Source organism: Lathyrus oleraceus, chromosome 7, assembly GCF_024323335.1.
Source record: "Lathyrus oleraceus cultivar Zhongwan6 chromosome 7, CAAS_Psat_ZW6_1.0, whole genome shotgun sequence".
NCBI classification, from domain to species: Eukaryota; Viridiplantae; Streptophyta; class Magnoliopsida; order Fabales; family Fabaceae; genus Lathyrus; species Lathyrus oleraceus.
This window is the reverse complement of record NC_066585.1, coordinates 62219147-62246141: the sequence shown is the minus strand read 5'-3', so window position 1 is coordinate 62246141 and position 26995 is coordinate 62219147. Positions and strand designations below refer to the sequence as shown.

At 34.3% G+C, this 26995-nt stretch overlaps 3 protein-coding genes and 1 non-coding gene across 9 annotated transcripts; 2 read left to right on the top strand and 2 right to left on the bottom strand.

Moving 5' to 3' along the window:
- Positions 1 to 2191: 2191 nt before the first annotated feature.
- On the top strand, positions 2192 to 2265 carry TRNAV-CAC (transfer RNA valine (anticodon CAC)). The gene has a single exon. It is a non-coding gene; the product is annotated as a tRNA-Val (tRNA).
- Positions 2227 to 6709, top strand: LOC127105578 (uncharacterized). Of its 5 annotated transcripts, none has more exons than XM_051042771.1 (10): positions 2227 to 2388; positions 2479 to 2579; positions 2742 to 3943; positions 4080 to 4198; positions 4435 to 4559; positions 4870 to 4969; positions 5307 to 5375; positions 5472 to 5555; positions 5882 to 5981; positions 6148 to 6382. In XM_051042771.1, the coding sequence occupies exons 3-9, from the start codon at positions 2782 to 2784 to the stop codon at positions 5966 to 5968; spliced, it is 1746 nt and encodes a 581-aa protein (XP_050898728.1). In that variant the 5' UTR covers positions 2227 to 2388; positions 2479 to 2579; positions 2742 to 2781; the 3' UTR covers positions 5969 to 5981; positions 6148 to 6382. The 5 variants fall into 5 exon arrangements, 3 of the variants coding, with proteins under 3 accessions (XP_050898728.1, XP_050898726.1, XP_050898727.1); XM_051042769.1 differs by having other exon boundaries at positions 2228 to 2388; positions 5896 to 5981; positions 6148 to 6709; XM_051042770.1 differs by lacking the exon at positions 2227 to 2388 and having other exon boundaries at positions 2396 to 2579; positions 5896 to 5981; positions 6148 to 6709.
- A 3952-nt stretch (positions 6710 to 10661) lies between these two features.
- LOC127105577 (uncharacterized) lies at positions 10662 to 13673 on the bottom strand. Its single transcript, XM_051042768.1, has 3 exons — positions 13572 to 13673; positions 11543 to 13457; positions 10662 to 11322 (listed from the first exon to the last, which is right to left on the bottom strand). Exons 2-3 carry the CDS (start codon positions 13448 to 13450, stop codon positions 10996 to 10998), a joined length of 2235 nt encoding a protein of 744 aa, XP_050898725.1. The 5' UTR covers positions 13451 to 13457; positions 13572 to 13673; the 3' UTR covers positions 10662 to 10995.
- A 2711-nt stretch (positions 13674 to 16384) lies between these two features.
- Positions 16385 to 20995, bottom strand: LOC127105576 (uncharacterized). 2 transcript variants are annotated; one of them, XM_051042767.1, is made up of 8 exons: positions 20549 to 20995; positions 20235 to 20297; positions 19028 to 19780; positions 18760 to 18894; positions 18043 to 18126; positions 17120 to 17179; positions 16919 to 17005; positions 16385 to 16819 (listed from the first exon to the last, which is right to left on the bottom strand). In XM_051042767.1, exons 1-8 carry the CDS (start codon positions 20909 to 20911, stop codon positions 16550 to 16552), a joined length of 1815 nt encoding a protein of 604 aa, XP_050898724.1. In that variant the 5' UTR covers positions 20912 to 20995; the 3' UTR covers positions 16385 to 16549. The 2 variants fall into 2 exon arrangements, with proteins under 2 accessions (XP_050898724.1, XP_050898723.1); XM_051042766.1 differs by having other exon boundaries at positions 17102 to 17179; positions 20549 to 20994.
- Between the last annotated feature and the right edge of the window lie 6000 nt (positions 20996 to 26995).

Sequence of the window (26995 nt, the reverse complement as noted above, 5' to 3'; positions counted from 1 at the left end):
TCATCACTGCCACGTATGCAAAATTGGAGGGAGACTATAAAAATTCAAAAGTCATCAAAATTAAGGGATTAGAATGACTGATTTTGTAATAGGGGATCAATAGTTTAAAACGTCCCATCTATGGGGACCAAAAATGCATTTAAACCTTCTTTTTTAAAATTATTTTGAAAAATTATATTACCAAATAAATTTGTTATTTTATTCTCATTTTAAAAATATTTTTTTAAAACAATTTTATAAAACATATTTTAAAAATTAAAAAACAAAATAGATTCAAACATGTCTGGAATATGTTATATTTATAACTTCACAATATTTTGTATTGATATTATACACGTAACTGAATAGGGGTGTACATGGATTGGATTGAATCGGATTTGTCATAATCTGTTATTCATCTCGTTCAAATTTCAATGAGTTGAATTCGTCGTTTAACCCGCAATTTCATTATTAAAACCGACACAAATCAATCTATTCATATATGGGTTGAGTTGAGTTGAGTTCGCGGAGTGTGTTTCAAATAAAAATTATATTTTTTATGATTCATTTTGTCGGTTTAAAAAAATATAACACGACTCAATACAATCATATTCATTTAAAACACTCAAATTCAATGAAACATATCATATATCTCATAAAATTCATCAACACGACATTAAACTTGATAGTAGTATAAAATTCAACAAGACACATTATTTTCATAAAATACGTTATTTGAAAATGATACAAAAGAAAATAAGAAACAATATTTAATCTTAAAATTACATAAACTAATTGGTCTAGTAGTATTATTGGCGGAGAATAATATTTTTTTTGGAAAAATTATGATTATTAGTGAGATATTAATTTTATATTTTTATTTAAAATTATAATAAAAATAATAAGAAATTATTAAAATCACATCAATGGGTTGAATCAACGAGTTTGTGGGTTGCAAAACTCAAATCCGATATCCGAACCAAAACTATACGAATTATTATGGATTGAGTTGGATATATCCGTAAATGAATGAGTTCGAATAATTTATGAATTGGTTCGATTTGAATCATCGAATTTGTGGGTCAATCCACGTTCATAAACACTCCTATAACTGAAGGAAGAAATACCATAATTCATCTGTTATTAACTTTATATCTTAATGATATTTTTGTAATATAAGGTAAAAAAATTAATTTAAAAATAATAGTTTTTAATTCAATAAATATTCAAAATGAATGAATTATAAATATAAAGTTTTATTAAACTTAAATATTTTTTTTATAATAACTTTAATTGCAACTTTGATCATCTATTATTTTTTTATTTTTTTATTTTTTTAAAATCTAGATTTTTAATCCTTTTTAAAATTTTATTTCTAAAAATTTAATCCTTTCAAATTTGAGATTAACTTTTAATGATATAAAATTGGTAAATTTATCTCTATGTCATTTTTAAAATTTATATTCATGTTTGTCCCCACATTGATTTCGTATTTACCAACGGTTAGATTTTTGTAGGGGTGGTAAAACGGACCCAATCCGTTGGAGATGTCATTTTTGCCTACACTTTAGTACGTGACGGATTCAGGATTTAGACTCTCACTCTTTAATGTGTTTGTACTGCTTTGTCCTATTTTCTTCGTGGGTACGAGCATTTACATAAACTTTTGCGTTAGACATTCTCCAACTATGTTCGTCCCAACCCGTTCTATTTTCTTACGGACTTTTGTGGGACGGACCTAAACATGATGAGCATGCCCATTTATCACCCCTAGATTTTGTCAACAATTAGGTCCTTAATATAATTATAAATTTAAAAAAACTAAGTCGAATTAGTCATGTGGCAATGAGCATAACCGCTACTAATATCATGTCACTAAAAATTTATCTCAAATTAGAAATAGATTAAAAATTTGAATTTTAAAATAAAGGGATCAAAACTGAAAAATAGAAAAATAGGATGATCAAAATTGCAATTAAACATTTATAATAAATTCTAAATGTTGTGATTAAAATATAAAAAAAGTTAAAATGTTTTTAGTTCTTGAAATAAATTAAAACTCAAATATGCTTTAACATAATTCTATATATAATGTATTTCTCCTAGTTCTAAATATTCTCTTTCCAGCTATATATACAATAGGAAATTTACTCATGCTTACTAAATTATAAACAAGGATATATAAATACTCGTAGCACATTCACCACAACATGTCTGGGTGGTGTAGTCGGTTATCACGCTAGTCTCACACACTAGAGGTCCCCGGTTCGAACCCGGGCTCAGACACTTTTTTTTATTTCCTTTTGTACTCTGTAGGTTTATTCAGTTAAACCCTCTTCACCTCACCGAGTCACCGTCAATCCAAACCATGATTTTCACAGCTTCTCTTCAACTATCGCTTTCATCAAGGTTGCATTTCATCATCTTCATCTTTTCCTTTTTTCCCCTCCTTATTCTATCCATATTCATTGCATGATTCAGTTTTTTTTACTGTTGCAGAAAACCACGTTCACTTAGCTATCTTGAAATGGCGAAATTCGATTGGAGCGCGATTCTCTTCGTTACTTCTATATCACACAAATGAGAACGATTTAACACTGGTTAGTATTCCCCGTCTTCTTCTTCCTTGTGTTCATCATCATATATATGCTAGATTTATAATTTGTTTTTTATTTTCACTTTCAAAGATTTGTAGTAGAACAAAGTGAAACACTGTACAGTTTTGCAATTGAAAATGAAAATGTAATCTGTTTTATTTTCAGGATTACTCTGTCCAGACATTTTCGAACTATATTTGTGAAGATGTCTGGATGCAATAAATCGCCGAAAAATGATCAACATTCGGTCAAATATTGGTGGATTCAAGACGGAGGGATATCCTCTAAGGCTGATATTTTTCGTGTAGATTGTTCGCCGTCTCTTTCCAATAATGAGAATAAGCAATGCTGTAGAAATTCTCAACTGAAGTCCCCTGAGATACTGACAACACCTCAGCTCATTTCCGCAATTCGCCAGTTATGGGATTCTGCTAGTCGGCCACTTTCTTTTTTACACCGGAAGGAAAATGTGAACCGAGATGATGCCAAAGGATTCACAAAAGATAAAATTATCAGTTGCGTTCGTGAGAAAAGAAATGGTGTGGTCACTTCAAATACAACTGATTATTATTCTGTTAATACAGACGCTACTTGCTTCGGTTCACAAGTTTTGCAGGAAAAATTGGATTTTCCTACGGTAACACAGAAGATGTTGATTCTTAAATCTGCTTATGGAAACCAAGATTATATTCATTCTTTATTCGAGAGAGTTTTGCAGGCGCGTGATAAAAATTCAAATGAATATTGTAATGAAAAGGAACTTGGGAGTAAAGATACTGAGCTGGAGAATCTGGAAAGTAATTCTTCGGTTGCCAGGGACTGCATTTCAATAGACACGAGTACCACTTCATTGGCTAATGAAAGCGATGTATGCAATCCTGATGTAGTAATACATGAAGCTTCATCGTTATCTAATGATGCAGTTCCAATCACAAACGAAGTTAACCCACTGTGTTCGGACTATTTTCTTCAAGCTGTGCCGGATAATCAGAGGGAAGTTGGTGCCTGTCATACCTTATCTTCTAGTACCTATGCAGATTATCATATTAACAGCTCTTTAGCTACCTGTGACAGTGCTTTTGTGCAGTGCCAATATAAGATTGATGATAATGAATTAATGGAAATCCAAAGAAGGCATTTATCAGATATAAGTGATAATGAACGTAAGGTTCAGATCTTCTCTGCGAATCATAAGCAGGCTTTCCATTCCCTTGCCAAGCAAGAACATGCTTTTTCTGGGGCGATGGCTGGAGTATGTGTCAGCTGTTGTTTGCATCCTGTTGACACAATCAAGACAGTCATTCAATCATGTCGTGCAGAACAGAGGTCCATCTTTTACATTGGCAAATCAATTGTTTCTGATAGAGGTTTGGTTTCTAAGAAATGACATTTTTGCTAGATATTTGTGTAACTTATTTATCTTGTTTCATATAGTTTACTTTTCCTTTTGAATTCAACCTATAACTAGATAGCTTCTACATCGAATTTGTGGATTGATTTCAGGTTTTCCTGGACTATATCGTGGAATTACTACAAACATTGCATGTTCAGCTCCAATTTCTGCAGTTTATACTTTCACTTATGAATCGGTTAAAGCAGCTTTGCTTCCTTATCTGCCAAAGGTAGCTTTTGTCTTTCTCCGTAATTAATTTGTAAGTGGAGTCATTCCATGTCAGTTATCCGTCCTGTCTTGTGTTTGTCTTTTCCCTGATTTACTTATTTCTATGTGGAATCACTGCAAGTTAAATGCCACTGTCAACATGGTACCATTAGATTTAAATATCTAAGATTAGTCTGGATCTTACCATAACTTTTATGCTTATTAGTGTAATGAGATTTCAACCATCTTTTCTTGCAGGAGTATTATTCTTTTGCCCATTGTGTGGGAGGTGGTTGTGCAAGCATTGCTACATCTTTCATCTTTACTCCTAGTGAGCGAATAAAGCAGCAGATGCAAATTGGGTCTCATTATCGCAACTGCTGGTATGTGTGGTTCTTTGAATCATCTCTGTACCTGTCATGACATAAAACTGCTTGTTTTAAGCATGTCCGGATTTATGTGCCTGTCATGAACTGTATTCCATTATTGTAATTTGTGTTCACTTTTTGTGAAGTTCTTGTAAAAAAGTTTATATATAAATTTGGTAGTCTTAGATATTCACATCAAGTTGAAGAACCTTATTATGTATGTTTAAGCTCATGGTTTCCAAGTTTGTTGTTTTACCGTGCAAGACCTATATAGTTGTATTAATTTTACTTTGTCATGCATCTTGATGTACATACCGCTATGCAGGGATGCATTGATTGGAATTATCAGAAATGGTGGTCTTTCCTCGCTATATGCAGGTTGGAAAGCTGTATTGTGCCGAAATATCCCACATTCAATGATCAAGGTTAGTAGCTGTTTTCAACATTCAATGCATGTTCTTATTGAAGTAGCTTTACACCAGTCGGTTTTCTGTCACAAAAATGGGAGGGGGAGGTTGGCATGAGGAATTGGTAGTGTGTGCCTAAAAGTCCCTCATGCCAGAGATTTACTATTTTCCATATTTGACCCTTAAAATTTTCATGTCTAAATACGAGTGTAGGAGCCTCTTGTGATTGTTAATGTTTTCATCCCAAGCCCCCACCATTCATATTACTCCATACATTTTGTGATTGCTTTCCCAAGTTCTTCAGAAACCAATGTTTTGTTTGTGACTGTTGTCTGTGATTCATTCTCCATTGTAGTTTTACACATATGAAAGCCTGAAGCAAGTGATGCCATCTTCTAGTATTCAATCCCACACATTTCAGACTGTGAGTTAGTGCTTTTTTTTGTGCTGTTTTTAAACTACCATTTTTTTCTCTCACCGCAGTGAATGTAAAATCAGACGATTTTATCAATTTCTGTAGTTAGTGTGTGGAGGATTAGCTGGATCTACTGCTGCTTTATTCACAACTCCGTTTGATGTCATCAAGACAAGATTACAGACACAGGTTTGTGTTTAACAAATCCTTCAATTATATAATTTTCTTACCGCTAGTAAATACCACGGAAGCCAGTTATTAACAGTTACAGTTTCCGAGAGTTCTTGTAAAAGTATAATTTTCGATATACATATATATATATATATATATATATATATATATATATATATATATATATATATATATATATATATATATATATATATCTATCTTGTTATCCTTAATTGTTTTTTAATTTGAATGATAGTTATTTCCAAATTATATTTAAAAATGATTATGACACATTTTTTGTTGATTTATATTATTCTATTCTTACTTTATGCTTCTGATGAAAGCGAGTGCACTGCAGATTCCGGGATCAAGAAATCAATATGATAGCGTGTTTCATGCCCTTTACAAAATTAGCAAGACGGAAGGTTTGAAGGGCTTATACAGGTATTATTTTCTGAGTCTAGCCATTATCATTTAGATTAGAAGAAAATATCTGATAACAGAAACAAGAGTTACACCATAAATAATGTGTCAGAGAGTTTGATTCAGATTAGATACAATTTGCATGATGACATTTGTTTATGGATTTACCTTTTACTTATGTCTTCAGGGGGTTAACACCGAGGTTGATTATGTACATGTCTCAAGGATCACTGTTCTTTGCTTCATATGAATTTTTCAAAAGTGTATTTTCTCTGGAATCACCACTTCCCACTGGTTTATAATTTTACGACGACAACAAGAATGCCAGCAGCTGCATCGCCAAGTTTAGATAGCTTGTATTATTGATTAGATAGTGCTTGGGAGAAAAGTTTAAAGGTCCTGCAAGCTGCAAGCACGTTCATAAACTGTATATTTGATGTATGTATATCAACTACATATACAATGCAGGGGCAAAAGATACATAACAATCAACCATTGGAGGAGTCATGCTTCCCTAAGAACCGTCTCTCTATATAACTCCCATTTTCCCTCATTTGATTTGAGTGTGATAAGAAGGAAAAAAATTGAGACGCACTAAGGGTTTGTTAAATAATCTTGTAAGATTAAGTCAATTCTTTGTTTATTTGATTGTGAATAATTTTGTTGTTTTTCTAAAGAAATTTGAATTTCTTTTGAGGAATTTATGTATTGTTGTATTATACCATATTGAAAATTTACAATTGCCATCATGTTACTCCGTCTATTTTATCTGAATAATTTTAATCCTAGGATTTCATATTCTCAATTAAATTACACAATACAAGCTAAAGCACTAACTCAAACCATGCAAACATGCACTTAAACTTATATTTATGAAGTCTGTTTCTCCTATCCATTTTTTCCCTAGTATCAGGAGCTAGGTGGATCTGATGTTGCTCAATGAGTCAAGAGAAACTAAAATTTTGTATAAAATAATGTCATTTAAGAAATGGTGGCTTCTAGAGTGAGAGTTTAATTAAATTACTCACCGAGTACCGATAATTTTGATCATTGGATTAAATTGGTGTATATTATTTCAATCCTTATTGCCACACTAGATTTGATCTTGTCTTTGTTTCTATTTCTATTTCAAAATTTACCCTCTCTCAAGTGCATTTAAAGTGGTTTTTTAATAGTCTAGCAAAAACGAAATATTACTATTAAGAAAAAACAAAGTTTTTCCAAAAAATAAGTTTTAAAAAAAACACCAAAAATATTCGAGAGAAACAAATTAGACAAAGCTAAGGACTAAAACAACACAAAAAAAATAACAAGCCCGCCAGAAAAGAAAAAACACAGGTCAATCACACTAACCCACTTGAACAATCCAAAGTTTTTGACACACCAAAATTCCTGAGAAGCAAGTTAGAGGAAGGAAAACATGATCATCTATACAAAGCGCAAACTAAAGAAAGGCAGTTGACCACTCAACACATCCCTAAATTCCTAGCTACTTGAGCAAGTCTCGTTCCCTATCAACAGAGAAACATCAAACTCTGAAGCATGAGCATGAACCCACTTCTAAGACAGACTGATAATCAAGGACATCTAGTGAGTAATCGACAAACTTTCCCAACTAAAAATTAATTTGTTTCACTTTTTTCAAATAGCATGGATCACAAAATGCCAAATCATATCAAGCCTAAAGACGTCTTTTACTCACGACCCAAACCCTAAAACAACTCAAACACCCTTGAAATCGATGTAGGTAAAGGCCCCGGTTTTCCCACCCACCTAAAGACTTTATACTAGATGGCTGAATCAACCTCACACAACACTAAGAGATGATTGGTCGACTCCCCCTGCCCCACACACAAGACGAACCCCGCATTACTAGAGCCATAGAGAATCTGATGTTTCGGAAGATTCTTCCTAGTGGGCAACCTATTTTAGATCACCTGCCAAAAGAACACAACCACTTTAGCAAGTGTCGAACTCATCCAAACCTTCGCAAGCCCGCGCAAAACCCTCTCTGACCTATTTTTCATGACCCCAACAAAAGCTGAAAAGATATCGTAAGCTGACTAACCGAAAAACTCCTAGACGAATATGGCTTCCACGCCCAAACATCTACCTGATCATGCATCACCACTCCTGAGATAAGATCGAGCATAGCGACGAAGATGTCCTCCTCCCAAACACAAAAAGACTGCCTCCACCTTAAACTCCAAACCTAGACATCCCCTACTGAAGAACCTAAAAAGCCCACCAGCTGAGTCTGCTCTGAGATAAGAAGAAACCTCTAAAAAGAAACACATAAAAGGCCATTCCCTACCCAAACATCATGCCAAATTTTGTCTTATGGTCGTCCCTTACCAACTTAACACACGAGGAGGCAAACTAGTCAAACTCTTGATCCGAGGGAGATCCAAAGAGTTAAAGCCCTATGAACCGTACCTCACCTTGGTAATATCAACCCAAGCGAAGGCAAGTCTTAAATCCTCAACCTCCACTTACTTAACAAGGACCGATTTACACATCTAAGATTTACAATATCCTCTCACTTAACAGACGGGACCCTAACTATCACAGTGTGATCCACATACTAAGTGTGACACCACAAACCTTTTGAAACCACCTTGAATCCTTCAAACAGTCGAGCCGGAACAACCTCTTTTAAGGAAGCACTAAGACCCTCTACCACCAGAAGAAAAAGAAAGGCAGCTAAGGGGTCTACTTGCTTCAGACTCTTTTGAATACTAATCTTCTCCATTGACAAACCATTCACCAGAATTGAGATAATTCTTGAGAAGACCCAATCATGGATGCAAGCCATCCATCTAACATCAAAACCAAACCTCCACATCATATAATCAAAGAAAGACCAACTTATTGAGTCATGGGCCTTCTCAAAGTCTACTTTGAATATTAAACATTCTTGTTTAGACACCTTAACGTAATCTAAAACCTCTTTAAGAACAACCACCCCATCCACTAGTTGTCTCCCCTTAAGAAAGGTCGATTTCGCGTGGGAGATATGTCTAAAATCTCCCAACACCAAAGGAGACTCAACCTTCATGATAAGAGCGGCAAAGAAGGACGCCAAACTCTTGGGTAATAGAGATAAAGAAAACTAGTCAAACATCACATAAACCTCCTCCTTAAGTAACCCCAAAACTTCTTTAAAAAGAAGAAATTAAACCCATTAGACCTAAACTTTTAGACCCATCCATCTTATCAATAACCTCATCTACTTCTGAAGGCAAAAACCTAACAGAAATGAACACAACATTTTCTAAGGAGAAACTCAACATGGACACCCCTTCTACGGTAGGCCTATGATCCACGAGATTAGAAAAGTGCTCTTTAAAAACTTAGATATCTCCCCCCGAACCTCAGGAACACTCTCCAACCACTTATCATCCACCAGAATAGCAACCAAATTATTCATCTTAGACCTCTGCTTAACACAAGCATGGAAGTAACATGTATTAGCATCGCTTCCTTCAACCCAGCGAACATAAATCTCTGAAAAATTTGTTAGTCCCAACAATTGATAAGCTCCCGCAACTCCTGACAACTCTTGACAAACCTGTGAATAAAGAGGGGAGAGAGAAAGTAGGCTAATGTGTAACGCCCCATACTGCTTTCAGGATTACCGACTGACCTCACAAATCAACACGAGTCTTTTCAGCATGATTTATCCTCACTAACACGTTATTCAAGAAACTTTCCAGAAGGTCACCCGTCCAAATACTACTCAAAGTCAAACATGTTTAACTACGGAGTTCTTATTTGTTAGACTACCGAAAAGAAGATGCATCTTATTGGTATAAGTAGTACCAGTTAATCCTTATAAGCCTTTCTTCAACCATGCAGTCTCATACCTACACAGCCTCAAGATCCCTCTCATTCCGATGTGAATTCAGTTTTTCCCTAAAAGCTGCTAGAAGTGTCTCATTGTCATGCCTCGGGCACCGATAATCACTCCCCCACCCTCAGGTGTTACATATAAACAAGCGAACATGGATCTCTGAAAAATTTATTAGTCCCAACAATTGATAAACTCCCACAACTCCTAACAAACCTGCGAATAAAGAGGGGAGAGAAAAAATGGGCTAATGGATTATGTGTGCAAAGATAAATTTCTATTTTTTTCTTACTCATCTACATCTTTAAATATATCGGATGGTCTTTGAACATAGTTTATAAGTGAATCATATAATTCACCTTAGATGCCACCTTAAAAAATATTTATTTATTGAAAAAATAGTTTATTATTCAACCTATATTAATAAAACTTATTGGGTTGCTAAATAATCTATCTAAAATCAACTCATACATGAAATTATATTTGTTCTTTTTATGTTTATCTAAAGTCAGCTCAATCATCATACAACGTTATCATAGTATAGAAGTACCAATCTCTTATCTCTTTATAAAGTAGTATAATATAACAAGTTTGATTAAATGTCCAAACATAAATTACCACTGATAATAATAAAATATTTTAAATTATTTATAATAATCTCCATCAAATTGGTGGATGAATATATATATTATTCCTAACTTAAAATAATTCATTTAAAATTATTAGTGTTCAACTCTTTTGCGAGAAGATTTCCTTAGGATTAGACAATGAAATGCAAATAAGAATATCACTCTTAGTATTCATGCAATTAAGAAACAATGAGAAACTAAAATAATAGTAGGAAAAAGATCTCAAAGCAAAAGTTAGGAGATGATTGATATAGGCTGAGAGTAACAGCATATTCCTTACATCTTGGATGTATATATCTTGGAGAGGTTCATAAAATTTTATCTAATGTAAAATTCAAAATGATATACTCCCAATCCATTTCCCCTCATAATCATATCAGGACATTATTTTATTTTCAATAGATACAAACAGGAAGAGAGAAAAGACTGCTATGCTCTCTTTTCTCTCTTGATTCTATCCCACATTAAAATATGAACAATTTTGGGTTTCTGTCTACAAGAACTTGTTGCAAAGAATATTTTTGAAACCTCTAACTACATGCTATCCTAGTAAACTTTATACGCGTGCAATAGGAGAAAAAGGCGGGTTCGGAACATAGGATCTAGGAACTCCTTTTGGAGTCTTGCACGCAGTCTTCTTCTCGGTTGTGATCGATTTGAAAAAACACTCTACATCCTCCTCAAGAAGCATTTTCAACGAACTGCATTGAGTTAGCTGCTGGTTTTTCTGGTTCCTTGTGCCGCTGAATGGAGAAGTTCCATGCAAAATGGCAACACAAATGGAGAATGCTTGTAATGTGGATAACTGTGCATGAAAATCAATAGCATAATTCCCCTCTTCAACCATTTTCATGCTGAAAGTAGGACTACTTTCTTTTGCTCCCTGTGCACCAAAAGTTCAGGTAAGTATATCGGTAAAAAAAAACAATAACAAAGACTATATAATGAATAGATCCATAAGAAATCTGAAGCCATTTCGAAGACGGGATGCAAAAGTGTAGTAAGACATATGTGTCTCCTAATTAACTCAAAATTAACAATACTATAGTGTTTCGTCTAGCAAGTCCCTTCAAGAAACATTTGCTGTTAAATTCAAGTTTTACCTGAACAAAAAGTTCCAGTGGTTGATATTCCTCTATAAGTGGGTGATCTTCAGCAAATTGAAGACTAGGATTGCCTAAAATTACAAGGGGACAAGCCATGTCCCAACCACCACAGTCACAACCACCTCCATGTCTCAACCGATCAAGTAATGATGAGGGACCCCGGCATTCAGCGTTTGGCAAACCATGGTAGCCTGTTGGTATTACCACCTTCAACTGTTCCTGGAATTTTCTGTCAACAAGACTCTTTCTACTCTGATCAACTACTGCACAGAGATTGCTTATGTTGGAATATTCTTTATCGCATAATCTATCACCTCTCTTGTACTTCAAGCTTTCTCTCTTAGAAAATGGAATTTCCAAGACAATCGCAGCAATTTCGAGGTTTGAATAGGACTCAGTAGGCAACAAGGGAAAATAATTTGAATCCGCAGATTCAACTTTGCCTGATAGGGGCTTGTCTTGAAGTTTGTTTCTGATTGCTATGTTCTCTTCAAAAACCATCCCAAAAGTTTCTTCTTTCGGTTCAACACGGGAAGCTTTTCGAGTTTTAACCGAATTCTGTTCACATAAAGGCTTTTTTTCGGACGAAACACTATGTCTTGAGTGTGAAAGATCATACAACACAAATTCCGTCACCATAGAGTTGTCAGATACTTTGTCATTTATTTCAGAACATAAATTACTGGAAACCAGCATCTTTGCTACTATTGAGGAATCCTTGTCAAAATCGTGAGACTCCAACTCGGTGGCATTGCTCTTCTTTCTATTATTATCGATGGAGTGAAAGGTATATACAAAATTGAAACCATTACCTATTCTCCATGTCTTGGCCACAAACACATCTTCAGGGCACTTCACCTTGAACTCAAAGAAAGGCATTCCGTGTTTGCTTTCCAACTTGAGATTACCATGCAGGTGAACCGGCGAAGATGCTATGCCCGAATACTTGATTTCTCTGTTGATAAACTCAGAAATAATATCAGAATGCTTTCCGGTGTTCGACAAGTCATTCAGCAAATATTTCTGATGAGTCCTGTTGCTTATAGTCTCTGATGTCTCATTTGATTTTACCTCATCATTAGTTTCTGCAATATGACTCAGAGGACTTCTCAAAGACTTCGACTTTTTGAAATTATTCATCCTTTTCTTGACAGGGTTGAATTGCACTTTTGATAAGTAATCATTTTCCAAAGGAGATATCAAATTAGAGACTTCCACTTTAGCAGAGAGTGACTTCTGCAATGAGTGAACTCTGTCCATTTCAAGAAGAAAATTACCATTCGTTACAGAATCAGCAACTTGATCGCTTCTGGACTTTAAATTTACAGAACCTCTACCTTCTACTGCATTAGATTTTTTATTCTTAAAATTAGAATCCATGCAAATCTCAATAAAATCGTTTGAATTGTCCGGCTCCTGGCAAGCCGGGGATCTGGAACCAAAATTTGAATACTGAGATATATCCGAAGACCTATGTTTGGAATCATCATCATCTGAACCGCATAAAGAATCAACAATGCTACTTGAGAAAGAGATGTCACTCCTCCTTGAAAATTCTATCTTTTTTCTTCCCCCCGTTTTCTTTATGTCTCTTACTTCCTTGGAACTCTGATACATGGAAACCCTCCTTGTTTCTTCTACATTATCACCTTCCAATCCATGAGGTATTCTAGAGAGACGACTCTTACACGAAGAACTTCGGAAACGGGCGAATTTAATCTCTGCAAAGTCCTCCTTCATGGTAAAAACTTCATCTTTCCCTGAGGATTTCCCTTTTTTAGATCTCTTCTTAACATTCACACTATATTGCTGAGGTGGAAGAACAGTATTAGGACTCAAACCTTCTGAAGATTTTCCATTGAGATCCAACTCCAACTCTTTCCCCATTGATGAATCCAAAGGCATGCACCACCTTTACATGAAAAAAAAAAATGCACATAAATTAGTTTGTGGCAAAACCTTGCTTACTCTCCAACAAAATCTATATACAACAATGACTACAAGTAATAAACAATGTAGCACCAACACTTCACATTGAAGGTGTGCCAGTGTCCGACACGACACTGACACTTGTGATTGATTACATACACCAAAGAAGAAATTGTTGATTGCAATTGCAAGTAGGCAATGATACCTGCATTGCAGAACAATCCTCTAAATTCACCTAAAACATTTAATTTTGAAATGCCAATTATAACCTTTGAAGCAACTATTATTGTAAAGGGAGACCCACTTAGTACCCTAAAAAATCATACATGAGAGAATATTGCATGATCTGTATAATACCCAGATGTGATTTGAGTAAAGTGTCACCAATGAGTTGTTTATAATAAAGTGTACTATGATTTAATTTTAGATACCAAACTAAAACAACGGAGAATGCAGAAAAAGGAAAAGCACATACTGGAGTGTAGATCTTGAAGAACTTTCAACAAACAGCTTCAATGCAGAATCATAAATTTCCAAGCTTGAACATAAAGACTGCAGGAGAATAAGTTATGAAACCAACCCATTTGAGAAAAGAGCCATGTATTTGCACACGTGTATAGTAAGACTCAAAATCCCAATCCGAAATAAGCCAGAAAAGAGTGTAAACAAAAAAGCAAGTTCAGTTCAATCACCACTATAGAAGAAGCAATAAGTGGTTCCGGAAAGCGATGTTAGAAACAGAAACTACACACAATGCAAGAGAGAGAGAGAGAGAATGGTAGTAACAAGTGAAAGAAGAGACAACAAGTTTTGCATAATATGTTTGTTGCACATGATGTCCCTACATAGTCATGCCATGTTCTTCAAACACCATCATAATCATAATCATGTTGGTTTTCTTTATTTACTTTTTCTTATTATTTACTATTTAAAAAATATAAATATAAATATAAATATATATTTTATATTAAATTTGGGTCATATCATATTCAGTACTAGTCAGCATGAGACCAGCGATCTAAGCAAAGTAAATGAGCAACCCGAGAAAGAAAACCCTTTGTGAAAAGACAAGTAACACCTATCAATAAGAGAGAAAGAGAAGGGTAATTGTGGAATTTTAGTTACGTAGTGGCTCCATAGCTGCAAGACAAGTTAGAGTAAAAGAAAGTTGTTTTGGGGAAACAAATAATGATGTTATTATATGGTTTTGGGAAGGCCAGATATGACATAATAACTTTTTTTTGGACAAATGATATATTAACTTATTCGGAACGGAATCCTACAATTAATTTGTATTTTTAATATTTATAGTAATAAGATATTTATACACCATAATCACTTTTGTCGAGTTAAGAATCAGATCTCAAATAATGTTTCTTAGCTCTATTTTATTGACAAATATGCCCTTGTGTTAAAATTGTGTCTCTCATCATGTTTGGTTTAGATTTTTAAAAAGACAAAAATAATTTTAAATGGACATAATTGATTTTGATTTATTTGTTTTGTCAAAAATAGAATTGATTATAAAATTAAAATTAATTTTAGTTGAAGTCAAAATTTATAAATTTTTAATTTAAATAGAATTTTTACAATGCTCAACTCAAGTTTACATTTGATAAATTTTAGGTATGATTAATCATCAAATTATTTAATTTAATATTCTATTTTAGTTTTTTAATTAAAAAATATTATAAGTTACTCACATAACTTCCGTCAATTTTTGATAATGTGACTTGACAGTAATACATTGATAAAAATGTGACTCGGTAATTAAAAATTAATACATTATTTAAATTGGATGAGTTTTTTAAATCTTCGAAAACAAAACCTTTGTAATTTAAACAGTATATCAATTTTTAATTACATATGATATTCATATTTGTACCAATTATCTTGTTGTAATGTCACGTCACCAAAATTCAATTATCTTGTTGTAATGTCACGTCACCGAAATTTAAGGTTTTTTTTACCAAAAATTGACATAATAGACTAAATAAATAATTAATTGAAGTTAAAGGACTAACTTGTAATATTTTTTAATTAAATGATTAAAATGAAACATTAAATTAAATTAAAGGACTAAAACATTTATTAAACCTAAATTTAAATATAAATCATTTCATATTTACTCCCTCCGTCTCATAGAAAGTGTCTCATTTGCATTTTTTCACTGTCTCAAAATAATTCTCCTTTTACAATATCAATACAACATTTATTATTTTTCCACTATCATACTCCTATTTATTAACTTTCACTTTAGCCAACAACTCTTTTAACTATAATTAATAGAGACATTATAGTAAATGATAGTAGTTTTATCATCAAACCCATAACTTATTCGAATAGGGTATTTTTTATGAAACCGTATCATTATCATTTTTCATTTTTTTTATAAATATCAAAAATCAATATTATTGTTACTTTTTCAACCATTATAATATCCTTATTTATGGAAGGACGGGAGTAACTCAATCAATTATAGTAAAAAATTATTTTAAAAAACAATTTAATTTTACATCATTAATTTATTCAAAATCACCAGAAAACTATTTGCCCATGACATGGTTGGACCAAGTCAAGTTGAAGTGCTTATTTTGATAATTCGAGAGTAGGAGTGAGGTGTAAATTTGCCTACGGTGAATGCAATGATGAGAAAAATAATGATTTTTGGGTCAAAGCGTCAACCTCAAAGACAACCATAAAAACGAAGATATTGCATTTGCATGTTAAAGGATTATGGAGGGACAGCATGGGTCACATAATCAACCAACGACTATGGCATTGCCTCATACTCACGGAATCTTCTACTCAACAATTTATTTTTAATAATGTATTTTTATTTTTTTATTTTTTATTTTTCATATTTCACAACAAAAAGAATATACCTGAAACATAAACATGACACCCCAATACCAAACTTTGAGGGAAGTTAGTATATCTAACAGTAACATTATACGTTAAGTATATATTCTTGTCAAGTTATCATCCATTAGAAGACAACAATATTTTGCTACTACTATCATCATATCATATCACACAAGAACTTCTATATCCTAAAAAGACAGAATATTTATCCTAGTCACCACGTTTTGAAGCTTCCATGTTTTCATCTTTCCTCGACTTGCCAAATGATTTATGGGCTTCCAATACAGGCGGCATAAAGATGTCATTGGCCGACTTGTCCGTTTCACGGGGACTCACTAGCTTCTTCTCCACATTTTCAAATTTCGCAGTGGCCCATGGGGCTGTGCCTACATTTCTTTTTGAATCTGATGCATCTAATGTTAGCATAGACACCGCATCACGAGAGGCAGACCAGGAATAACCACAGTCGATACATTCCAGCTGAACAAGCAGAGCGGCGAAAGCGATCAAACCAAAGTCATAAAAATGCAGATGATTTTCAATATTTAAATATCAGTAGTAAAACATTAAGGTGCACACCATATATCGGTCAACGTGTCCTGCGCGGATAATATCCCTCACGCCCACCTTCTGCTCTGTGCAACGTTTGCAGCGAGTGTCCGTCATCTGAATTGCCGGTGGAAAAGCCAACAGTAAGTAGATAATAATCACATAACTTAATACTAGATAACATAAGATTGTTGGGGTGAAGCAAAAAATGACCTGCATGTGAAAAATGACCTGCATGTGTTGTGGCTCGTCAGGTTCATTCTTGGATATTTCATCGGCAGTCAAACCCTCCTGTAGTTCAAATATTCAGTAAATAACACAGAATCAACAACCAAATTAATCTTTTTAAGTTACTAGTAAGAACTTGGAAATTTATTCAACATTTATCAGTACATTCTGAAATTTATCCTCTTTCAACAGCACAGGCAGTTTTCTAAAAGTATGTTCTGGAAAATTTATCCAACACTTGTCATTTTAAGATGTACCAACTATTATTTAACTACGTCCAGCGTGTTTAACTAGTACAGTCCACCTTCAAAACATCATCACAGAAAATAAACATTTATGACGGGTTTACAATTTAAGTATTTCATTTTCAATTAAATATCTGATCATCAACTGATCACATTATAGTGTTGATTTAACCCAAGAATGATGCTGAAAATACAAGAAAAACAAAATATTAGGACCGACCGAACCAGGGTGGTCACCATTGTTAAAGAGCATAAGAGTTTTTAGATCTTTCACTATGATGTGATCTAATTAGAGGTTAAACAAGTTTTTAGACCCACCTATGAGTGTTTGTTGGAACACTTTTACATAAATTTTGTTCACAAAACATATTAATGGGTCCAATAATCATAGGCTCAATGCTGTCAATGAAATTCAGGCAAAAGTATATATTCTTTTATTATACTAGCATTTGAAATGTGATAAATAGGTAAAATATGTTGAAAATTATAAAAGGTCGAACCAATTGTGTTGACCAAACAAAATACATACAAGAAGCATTCAAATTAGAAATTAATAGCGTAAAATTTAAAAGAAAAAAACATCAAATGAGAAGAGAGCTTCAAAGTTTTGGTTTATAAAAAAGAGAACTTCAAAGTTCCAAATGGAAAAAAAAGGCTGAAAAGTCAGCATTCATTAAATACCTTCAATTCAGTAGGTGTCATAGTCAATATTTTTGAAGCTTCTAGCTCTCCATTTAATAGACGGCTTAACAGAAATGGATTGATCTGCAAAATAAGGTTAGGAAAAAATTATAAGTATTCCATCAACCTGCAAAATTTGGCCTTGGTAAAAATAAGCTTAACTTAAAAACAATCTGCAAAGCCACAACAACCACGGCCTTAAAACCTTAATTCTGGTTTGACCAAAAAGCTATTGTTCGCCTAACAACTTTGAAAAACCATAGATGATGTGGATCTAAGCAAAAAAAACTAACACATTGGTTGAACTCATTACTGAACATAAAAATCATTCTCTGCAAGTTGACCGTATCATTCATAGACTGCTCAAAAATTCACTCAACTAACCCCTATTTGAAGCTAAAGTAAAATTTACAACACAAACAAGTACAAATGTATTTTAAAAAAACTATGGCAAATACTCATCATTAGTCACATGCTCTATACATAGCCCAGCTAAGATTGATGCCATTTTATTAGACATCTAATCTTCTAGTCATTGATTTTTAACAAGTAATAATATAATAAAACATCTATTCAACTACACATACAAGAAAGTCCCACACGGGACTTGTCCAAAATAAAAATGAAGCAGTTACAGGTGATTTTGTATCTCCTAAGTTCAAGGGCATTGCTTATAAAATTTAAGGTTAACAATCCATATTAAAAGTAACTCCCAACCTTGAGATTAAATGCTAATTGTCGTAGTTTTTGGCTGTACTTCTGATAATCTGATGAAAATGCTTCATGTGAAGCATTCTCTAGAGCAACTACAGCTGGAACAGCAACATCTGGCCAGATAAAAGACTTGGAATTCTGTAGAGTGAAAAAGGTAAATGCTGAATTCATTATAGTCCTCAAGAGAAAGGGAAACAAATAAAAAGATCATGAGAATATAAATAAACCCACGCAAGAGATCACAACCACAATTGGGTACTTTAAGAAGTACCTTCAGAACTTTGTCTATACACTCATTTTCTATTTCTAAACCTTTGTTGGTGCCTCGATTGTTGGTTGCATCAGAACTGTCACTGCATTTGTCTTTTTTCTTTCTGATGCCATCAGTATCAAACAAGTACTGAACATTTTGAAGCAACTTCACCAAACCTTTGTCACGATAGATATCACCTGTTAATGCATTAAAATTCACTAATATACGATAATGCTCTGAGGTATTAGCTAAACAAGTCCTTGGTGTTTCAGGTTTCAGAGGTTGGACACTCCTTCGAGATGTTCTGTCCTCTCTTGAAACATCAAGAGGTGAAATACTCTTTTTCTTTAAGATTCTTTTATTTCCAATCAGATCTTCCTGATCAGCAGGAGCATCAGTCTCGATGTCAGGTAGCTCACCCAAACATTGAAAAGTTTTCTGAACAAGCTCGTCAATTTCTGCTTGTTTATTGTCCTCATAGTCTTTATCTGTGAGCTTCCATAATTTCATTTCTACTGTGTCATAAACCTTTTGCACAATAAACCCAGGATGCTCCTTACGATTTGGAAGCTGTTTGTGTATGGGAACAAAATGCACCACACACCTATGCATAACAGATTCCGCAGGAACCTCATCCCGGTGGAAACTATAAAACAGCTCTCTGGTGTCACTAGATTGCCAGCAACCACCTCCCTTTTTGGCCGCTTCATCTGGCCGGTAAAACCACTGCCCTGTGATCTTCAAACTGCCATCTGGGGATTGTGTAATGTCCTAACAGAAAAAAAAAACATCTTCAAAAATCAGAAAATGGAAAGGTGTATCAAAACTAAACTCTAAAAAAATCTTTACACTTGCAGTATATCAAAACTAAACTCTAAAAACACTACACACATAAAATTGTGGAATAACAAAATGCATTCATCATCAACAAAGGGAATATATCACTTGTACTCCATGTACTTTTCTCGCAGAACTGACTAGTTATTAGTTATTTTCCAAACCCAACATATCTTCAAAACAACATGCATAACCATTTGACAAGGAACCTATGAAACACAAACACCATAAACACAACACCAACACCAACACCGACACGTTAACACCAGTAATAATATGAAAAATTAATAAACTAAACATAATCTCAGTGTCAAGTGTCAGTGTCGGTTTCAGACACATAAACACTTTCTTCAAAGGTGTCAGTGGTGCTACAGAGCAAGGAACTAACCTTAACAATTGCCACATACGGTTTTTGGTCTTTACCCTCAGGCACAAGAAGCACAGGATCCTCCTGCAGAAACAATACAACCACTTCACACACAAAAAAAAATACACACACTTTCCATTAATAGTTAATTCTAAACCAAAATTCGCAAACAACCTATCATCATCCTCACAAACAATGCCCAAACCAAAACCTCATAATCACATGTTAACCTGCACTACTAAGCATTGATTTTTAAAAAAACGATATTCATGCATTGTACTAATCTTCAACTAGTGGCAACAAAGTAAATAAAAATAAAAAGAAAGATGATATACGAGTGTGTATAAGTTATTGTCAAATTCAAACGACTGAAAATGACTCTTTCTGCCTCTTCCTTTTCCAGAAACCCTAACCGGTCCACCAACAGGTTTAGCATCCTCCAATGGCGATTCCTCTTCTTCACTGGACGCTTCCTCTTCCTCCTCCTCATCATCATCATCACCATTCAACTTCATCTTTTTGTCGTTTGAAGCTTCTTCTTCATCGTCGTCGTCTTGAAGGTTCAGCACCTTCCTTTTGCGACGGTTGGAAGTGTTATCGTCGACGAGGTTTGTTGAAGTGGAGTGTGGCTTGGAAAGAGGTGAATAATCGTCTTCGTCGTCGCTGGTTGGCAGTTGAGTGAAGCGTCGAGTAACCATTTTTGTTAGACAGAGAATGGCGCTACAGTTTCTCGCATTACAATTTGTATTTTGGATTTTTTTGAACTTTAACACACCGCTTTAATTCTCACCAATAATGGTAAATATATATTCTCTAGCAAATTTTATTTTTCGCGTGGTAAATACTACTCTGCCCTCATTACTTGTGACACCACGATACTAAATTAAGGGGTAAATTTTAGATTTTTTTTTAAAATAACTAATTTTTTAAAATTACATATGAAATATAATAAGTGGCGTCGGTGTTAGCGTCAACATTTATATTATACCAGTATAATAAGTGGCGTATGCATGCATTCAATAAAAGTATAACTTGGTTACTCCTTTATTTTTTTTATTTTTTTTAATATTATAATTTTAAATAATTGAAAGAAAACAAAAATTAAAATTTATTCATAATATATTATGTTATAAAATTTAAATACACAACATTATATTATAAAATTCAATGTTTTGTCCGATCAAAATGTTTCCCTGTTCCACATCCCGGTGCATTAGTCTGCCTTCGAGGTCTCTCACGATTTTCTTAAGATGTTTGAGGCCTTTGAATGTTGGCTTGAGGAAAAAGTGGTTGGTGTGAGGGTCGCATTGTATTTGACATATTTGTCATCATTTATCCCCTATAGTTGGGGGATTATCGCCAACGGCACTGTCGTAATTGAGTTTGGTGTCCATGTTGTCGTAGTTTGATCGTTGTGGTTGGGTTATGTATGGACAGTGTGGTTGGTTGAATTGGGACATTGAATTATTTTGGAAACGAAGCAATGGTTCTTATGGTCTAAGAAAGTCATATAGTGGCTGGGTGATTTAGCGGTGGGATATTTCGGTGTTCATTGGTGGTGGGAGGGGGGGGGGGGGGGAGGGGGTTATGGTGAGTTAATGTGGTATCGTATGAATAATTGGGGTTATAGTAAGATGTGGTGGCGACATGTCTAGTGTTCTTCCACCATTGCAGTACATCCAAATGTTCTTTGTAATCGAGATCCAAAGTCGCCTCTTCCAGATACATATCAAGCTGACTTTGACCATTTCTTTTAGTTGTACTAGATTGTTGTCTACCCAATCTAATTTCCTAAAATTATGACAATTAAATAATGACATAAAGTTAAATGAAACCAAATATTAAATCGTGATTTCATATCATTTGTAAGAAACCAATTAGTAAATCATGAATAAAAAACTTACATCAAATATGTTTGACTCAGTTGACATAGTTGAAGAGGTAATAGGAGGAGGAATACTTGAAGCATTTGAAGAAGAAATAGAATATTCCGCAAACAACTTGTACAATTTCAGCTTTATGTTCCCAACTTCAATTCCCAATTTAGTGGATCAATCACTTTATAACAATATCCCAATGAGTCCAACTTCATTCTTGGATCTAAGACAGTCCCAAATGCAAGAACAACGTTATATTTGTCCCAATACTTCTCAAATTTCAAAATCATGCTTTCAGCCATTTTTTTTGTAATTTCATCTACATCTTTTTGGTTGTCTATCAAAAGACGTTGAATTTTCCAAATTTACAAGAAGTACAAATTGGAAGTGGGATAGCTTGCTCCGGACATCAAAGTGGTAATTTCATAAAATGGCAACGAGAACCTACTAATTTTTTCAAGTCTCACACACTCTTCTTTTGAAGGATTACTTGTATAATTTCATCGTAACAATGAAGATTTCCAAATGCACGTTGATATTTAATGGCATTTTTAAGCATCAAATATGTTGAATTCCATCTTATAGGCATATTTGTAGCCAACCCACTTGATATATCAATATTGTCAACCATATCAATGCATTGCTTAAATTTTACCATCCTACTCTTTGAACCTTTCACATGTTTAATGGTTTCCCTAATCTTTTGCAAAGCACCATAAGCTAATTTAATACCATCTTGCACAATTAGATTTAAGATATGTGCAAAATAACGGACATGAAAGAACTCCCATTTGCATAACAACCAATTTTGCAAGGTTAGTTGACTCTTCAAAGTTTGCTGCATGACATCATTTGCAGAAGCATTATCCAGAGTAACGATAAAAATCTTCTTCTCTATTCCCCAATCGGTCAAAAACTCATATATTCTTTTACACAACTCAAAACCAGTGTGAGGAGGAGGCATGTGACAAAAGTTGAGGATTTTACTATTTAACTTCCAATTTTTATCAACATAATGAGCAGCTAAAGAAATATAGCTCTCAGTATTAATTGATGTCCATAAATCAGAAGTTAAAGAAATCCTACAAGGAGTGTTGGTCATTTCTATCTTAATATTTTCCTTTTCCCTTTTGTATATTCTCACAGCATCAACCTTTGCGGTATTTCTAGTGATAGGAATGTAATCAATATTCAAGTTTTGAAGCCAAGTTGTAAGCTCTTAAAACTCAACAAATTTAAAAGGAAGATCTCGCTTGATAATTAGTCGAGCACACATTTCACGAGATACCAAATTATCAACCTTTAATGATTTTAGCTCTCATTGCATGTCTAACATCATCTGACCAACATCTCCAAAATTAACTTTCTTACAAACTTCAAGATGACGTTTTAGAGAATTTGTCTCATATCGTTTTCCTCCGCATGCATATGATGTACCACATGCATTGCATTTTGCTCTTTGCCTTCCCTCATTATCCAACCCTTCTATCATAGTAAAAAACTTCATTTTACTATGTTCCTCTAACACATTACTATTAGGTTACATCGGCTCACAATCTTGTTCCATAGTTATGTCCAAATCTACATCATCACTCTCATCAATTTGAGCTAAAAAATCCATATCAAAACTAAGTCTTAAAACACAATAAACACAAAATTAAATATTAAAAAACCACTTATTAAAGTTAATATATTATAATAAAGTGTAAGCATAGAATGAGTCATTAAATATATCATGCATCATAGACATTACAATACAAGCAATAAAGTTGTTTATCATAGAATGTATAAATTATGAGTAAAGTTGTTTTTGCCATCTTTATTTTGATTTAATTGAAAGATCAAGTAATATCATTATGATTATTATTTCTTAAATAAGTTTATGCATAATAATAAAGCATAGATGTAGTACCATTTTAAATAAGTTTAAAGTTTAATATGAATTAGTTATAAGGAATTGATTTTATTTAATAGTAATACTATCGATATAAATTACATTATGTTATGTGTAATAATATAGTATTATTTCCCCTTATTATGCAATGATCATTTATAAATTATAATATTATTTATTTATTATATATTACTATATATTAATGATAAAAAAAATTAAGTGGTTTCGTTGACCGTTCAGCGGATGGGGGTCAAGGGGGCAGCGCCCTGACGCAAAATTTTAATGAACAATTCATTTAAAACCGAAGTCATTTTTCGCATCAACACTTGATACTTTAAAGCACAACTCTTGTGTAGTCACAACCCTAATCGCATAACTCTTTGACAACACAACCCTTGTATCATCATGAATCCTAATGCAGCAATTTCATATTGTCAAACACACCTCGATTGATAATTCAATATGATTGATCAACACGTCATTGTTTCACCATACTAATGTTGGATTCCGAAACAAATGACCATTGATCACTGAAAGGAATAACAATCATTAAGTGTTTGAATGAACGAAATAGAAATAGTATATCATATATACCATATTTTGCATCAGAAATACTTATATTATATATATAAATTGATTGATCTCATTTGTATAATCTATAGACGATCGATTGTCGCATACGCGAAAAACAACCGGCGGGAAAAGACACAGAGCCGCGTAAACCTGGAAAGGAATGGTCTTACGACCAGAGATTGATAGGATCGGGAGTCGGTTATGCGAAGGGAAGGTATTAGCACCCCTGCGCATCCGTCGTACTCGACGGGATCCACGCTCAAGAGAATAGAAAGAAGGTTGCTAAAGAAACTGCTCAAAACTGCACAAACTGGAGTGAAACACAAATGAAAGACGGAAGAAGAGGACTCGGCAGGATGTCGCATCCCGGGCCTACGTAATTTGTTAGACACAAACATCAGAGTCGACGTAGTTCGGGGGTATGGGAAACGTGCTCGCTAGGATGTCGCATCCTATGCATACGTATCTTCTCTAACCAGAGAAAGAATCAGAGCACTCGTAGCTCGGCTAACGCACGCCAAACAAAACACAAACAGGAAACCGACTGCCAATCGTTGGACTTACGTCAGACTCCAAACCAAAAACTCACACAGGAAACCGAATGTCAATCGCTGGACTTACGTCAGACTCCAACAAACAACCACACACAGGAAACCGACTGCCAATCGCTGGACTTACGTCAGACTCCACACACACAAGAGGGTTGGAAAAGAAAAAAAGCGAACAAAACACACGCAAAAACAAAAAGGGCGCCCGGAGAGATCAGCTCAATCTCCTGCCTACGTACCTCATCTGGTATGAGGATCAGGGCGACGTAGTTCCCCTTAACAGGGAAGAAATTATCCTAACCAGAGACTAGGGAGATAACAAGCTACTAGGGAGACTACGACTCGAGCCTAGAAGTTGTCATGCATACGATCCCTATGTTGAGGTCTCTAGTCCTAACTCGCATAGGAAGAAAGCTAGCCTAAACATTAAGTAAGCAAACACAAGCACAAGAGAGCAAACACACACACTATATGCAAACAAATGGCTCATACAAGGTTGGGCTTTAGTCAAGGGGTCATATCAACCTCGACAAACAAGCCAACTAGAAAGGGTGTTTTGAGCTCTTAACCCTAACATTGAGAGTTAGGGTGAAGCAGATGAAATGGGAAGTGAGGGTAAGACCTCACAACTCTTATCCCTGGCCTGGGAGAGCTTGAAACAATGAAAGTGTGGGAGTCCAGAATCAGGAACTCTACTCCACAATGACTGACTCTATGTACAAGATTTTTGGTTTTTATTCAAAATGCATCAACACATGGTGTGAGCAATATGAATGACTCAACTGAATAGCAGGGGATGGGTTACACATCCCTTTTATCTGCCAATTGCCTCTTAAGAGGACTTAACCTGCTTGGCGCAAAATTAAACAAACAAAAACATGGCCTCTTAAGGAGGGCTTCAGACAGGTGCCTGCCAATAACAGCAGGTCCTCCAGACTACATGGAGATTAGGAATTTACCTAAGTGATATGCCAACCACAAGCAAAGCAAAGTTCAAATGAACTTAAAGCAACTTAGGTACCTGTGTAAACAACTAAACAAATCAGTACAATATTCAGACAAACAGACAACAGTCAACAACAAACAGACAATCCCAATGTACAACATATAAGCCATAAGGCAAACTCAAGTGAATTATCATCAACCTACAAAACAAATGAATGTCAGCAATCAATAGCAAATATCAACATTCAAATGATGAAGCAACATCAACCATGGAATTTGGGTGCTTGGTCCTGAAATTCAAAGCTCACATGTAAGTACAAACCACTAGGTCAAAGCCTAGGGCCAAAGGTGAAGAAAAAAATCAAAACAGGAGCTAATATTCAACACAATGCAACTTCAAACACATATTAACATGTCCTAAAAAGGACCAAGACAAAATCATCAAGCAAAGGCATTTCATGTGCAAGGGAAGTCAAAGACAATTTCAAAGCACATATTTGGACATTGAGAATGAAAATTCCAAATCAAAACAGAAATGATTCAAATAATTCTGGAAAAATTTATGAGCATTCCATATATCCCATGCAATCATCATACAAAAAATCAGAATCAACAAAGATCATTTGATATGGAAATGAAATTGCACAAGTTGATCATCAAATTGTGTGACACAAATTGTCACACCATGCAAACATGTGTATAAAACAGAAATGGCAAATGAGAAAAATGTACAATCAAGCCTCATACATCCATCAACATGTTAGGAACAATCATGCAAAATTTCATGGCCTTTGGATCAATATCAAGCATTTCATGATAAGATGAATGGAGCAAGGTCACAAATGTACACATGTTCACATATTCTAACATAATTCAAAATCCAGCCATGCACAACTTCAGAATTTTACACCATAAAATAGAGGACATCTCACTGAACAAGTAGCA

Excerpts from the sequence above, each read along its gene's own strand:
- LOC127105578 (XM_051042769.1), top strand. The coding sequence starts at position 2,782 with ATGTCTGGATGCAATAAATCGCCGAAAAATGATCAACATTCGGTCAAA. Across the intron at positions 4,199-4,434 it reads TGCTTCCTTATCTGCCAAAG|GAGTATTATTCTTTTGCCCA; the intron begins GTAGCTTTTGTC and ends CTTTTCTTGCAG. Across the intron at positions 5,376-5,471 it reads AATCCCACACATTTCAGACT|TTAGTGTGTGGAGGATTAGC; the intron begins GTGAGTTAGTGC and ends CAATTTCTGTAG.
- LOC127105577 (XM_051042768.1), bottom strand. The coding sequence starts at position 13,450 with ATGCCTTTGGATTCATCAATGGGGAAAGAGTTGGAGTTGGATCTCAAT. Across the intron at positions 11,323-11,542 it reads CACTGGAACTTTTTGTTCAG|GGAGCAAAAGAAAGTAGTCC; the intron begins GTAAAACTTGAA and ends TTTGGTGCACAG.
- LOC127105576 (XM_051042766.1), bottom strand. The coding sequence starts at position 20,911 with ATGGTTACTCGACGCTTCACTCAACTGCCAACCAGCGACGACGAAGAC. Across the intron at positions 18,127-18,759 it reads AATTAGCATTTAATCTCAAG|ATCAATCCATTTCTGTTAAG; the intron begins GTTGGGAGTTAC and ends CTTATTTTGCAG. Across the intron at positions 17,180-18,042 it reads TGACACCTACTGAATTGAAG|GAGGGTTTGACTGCCGATGA; the intron begins GTATTTAATGAA and ends TTTGAACTACAG.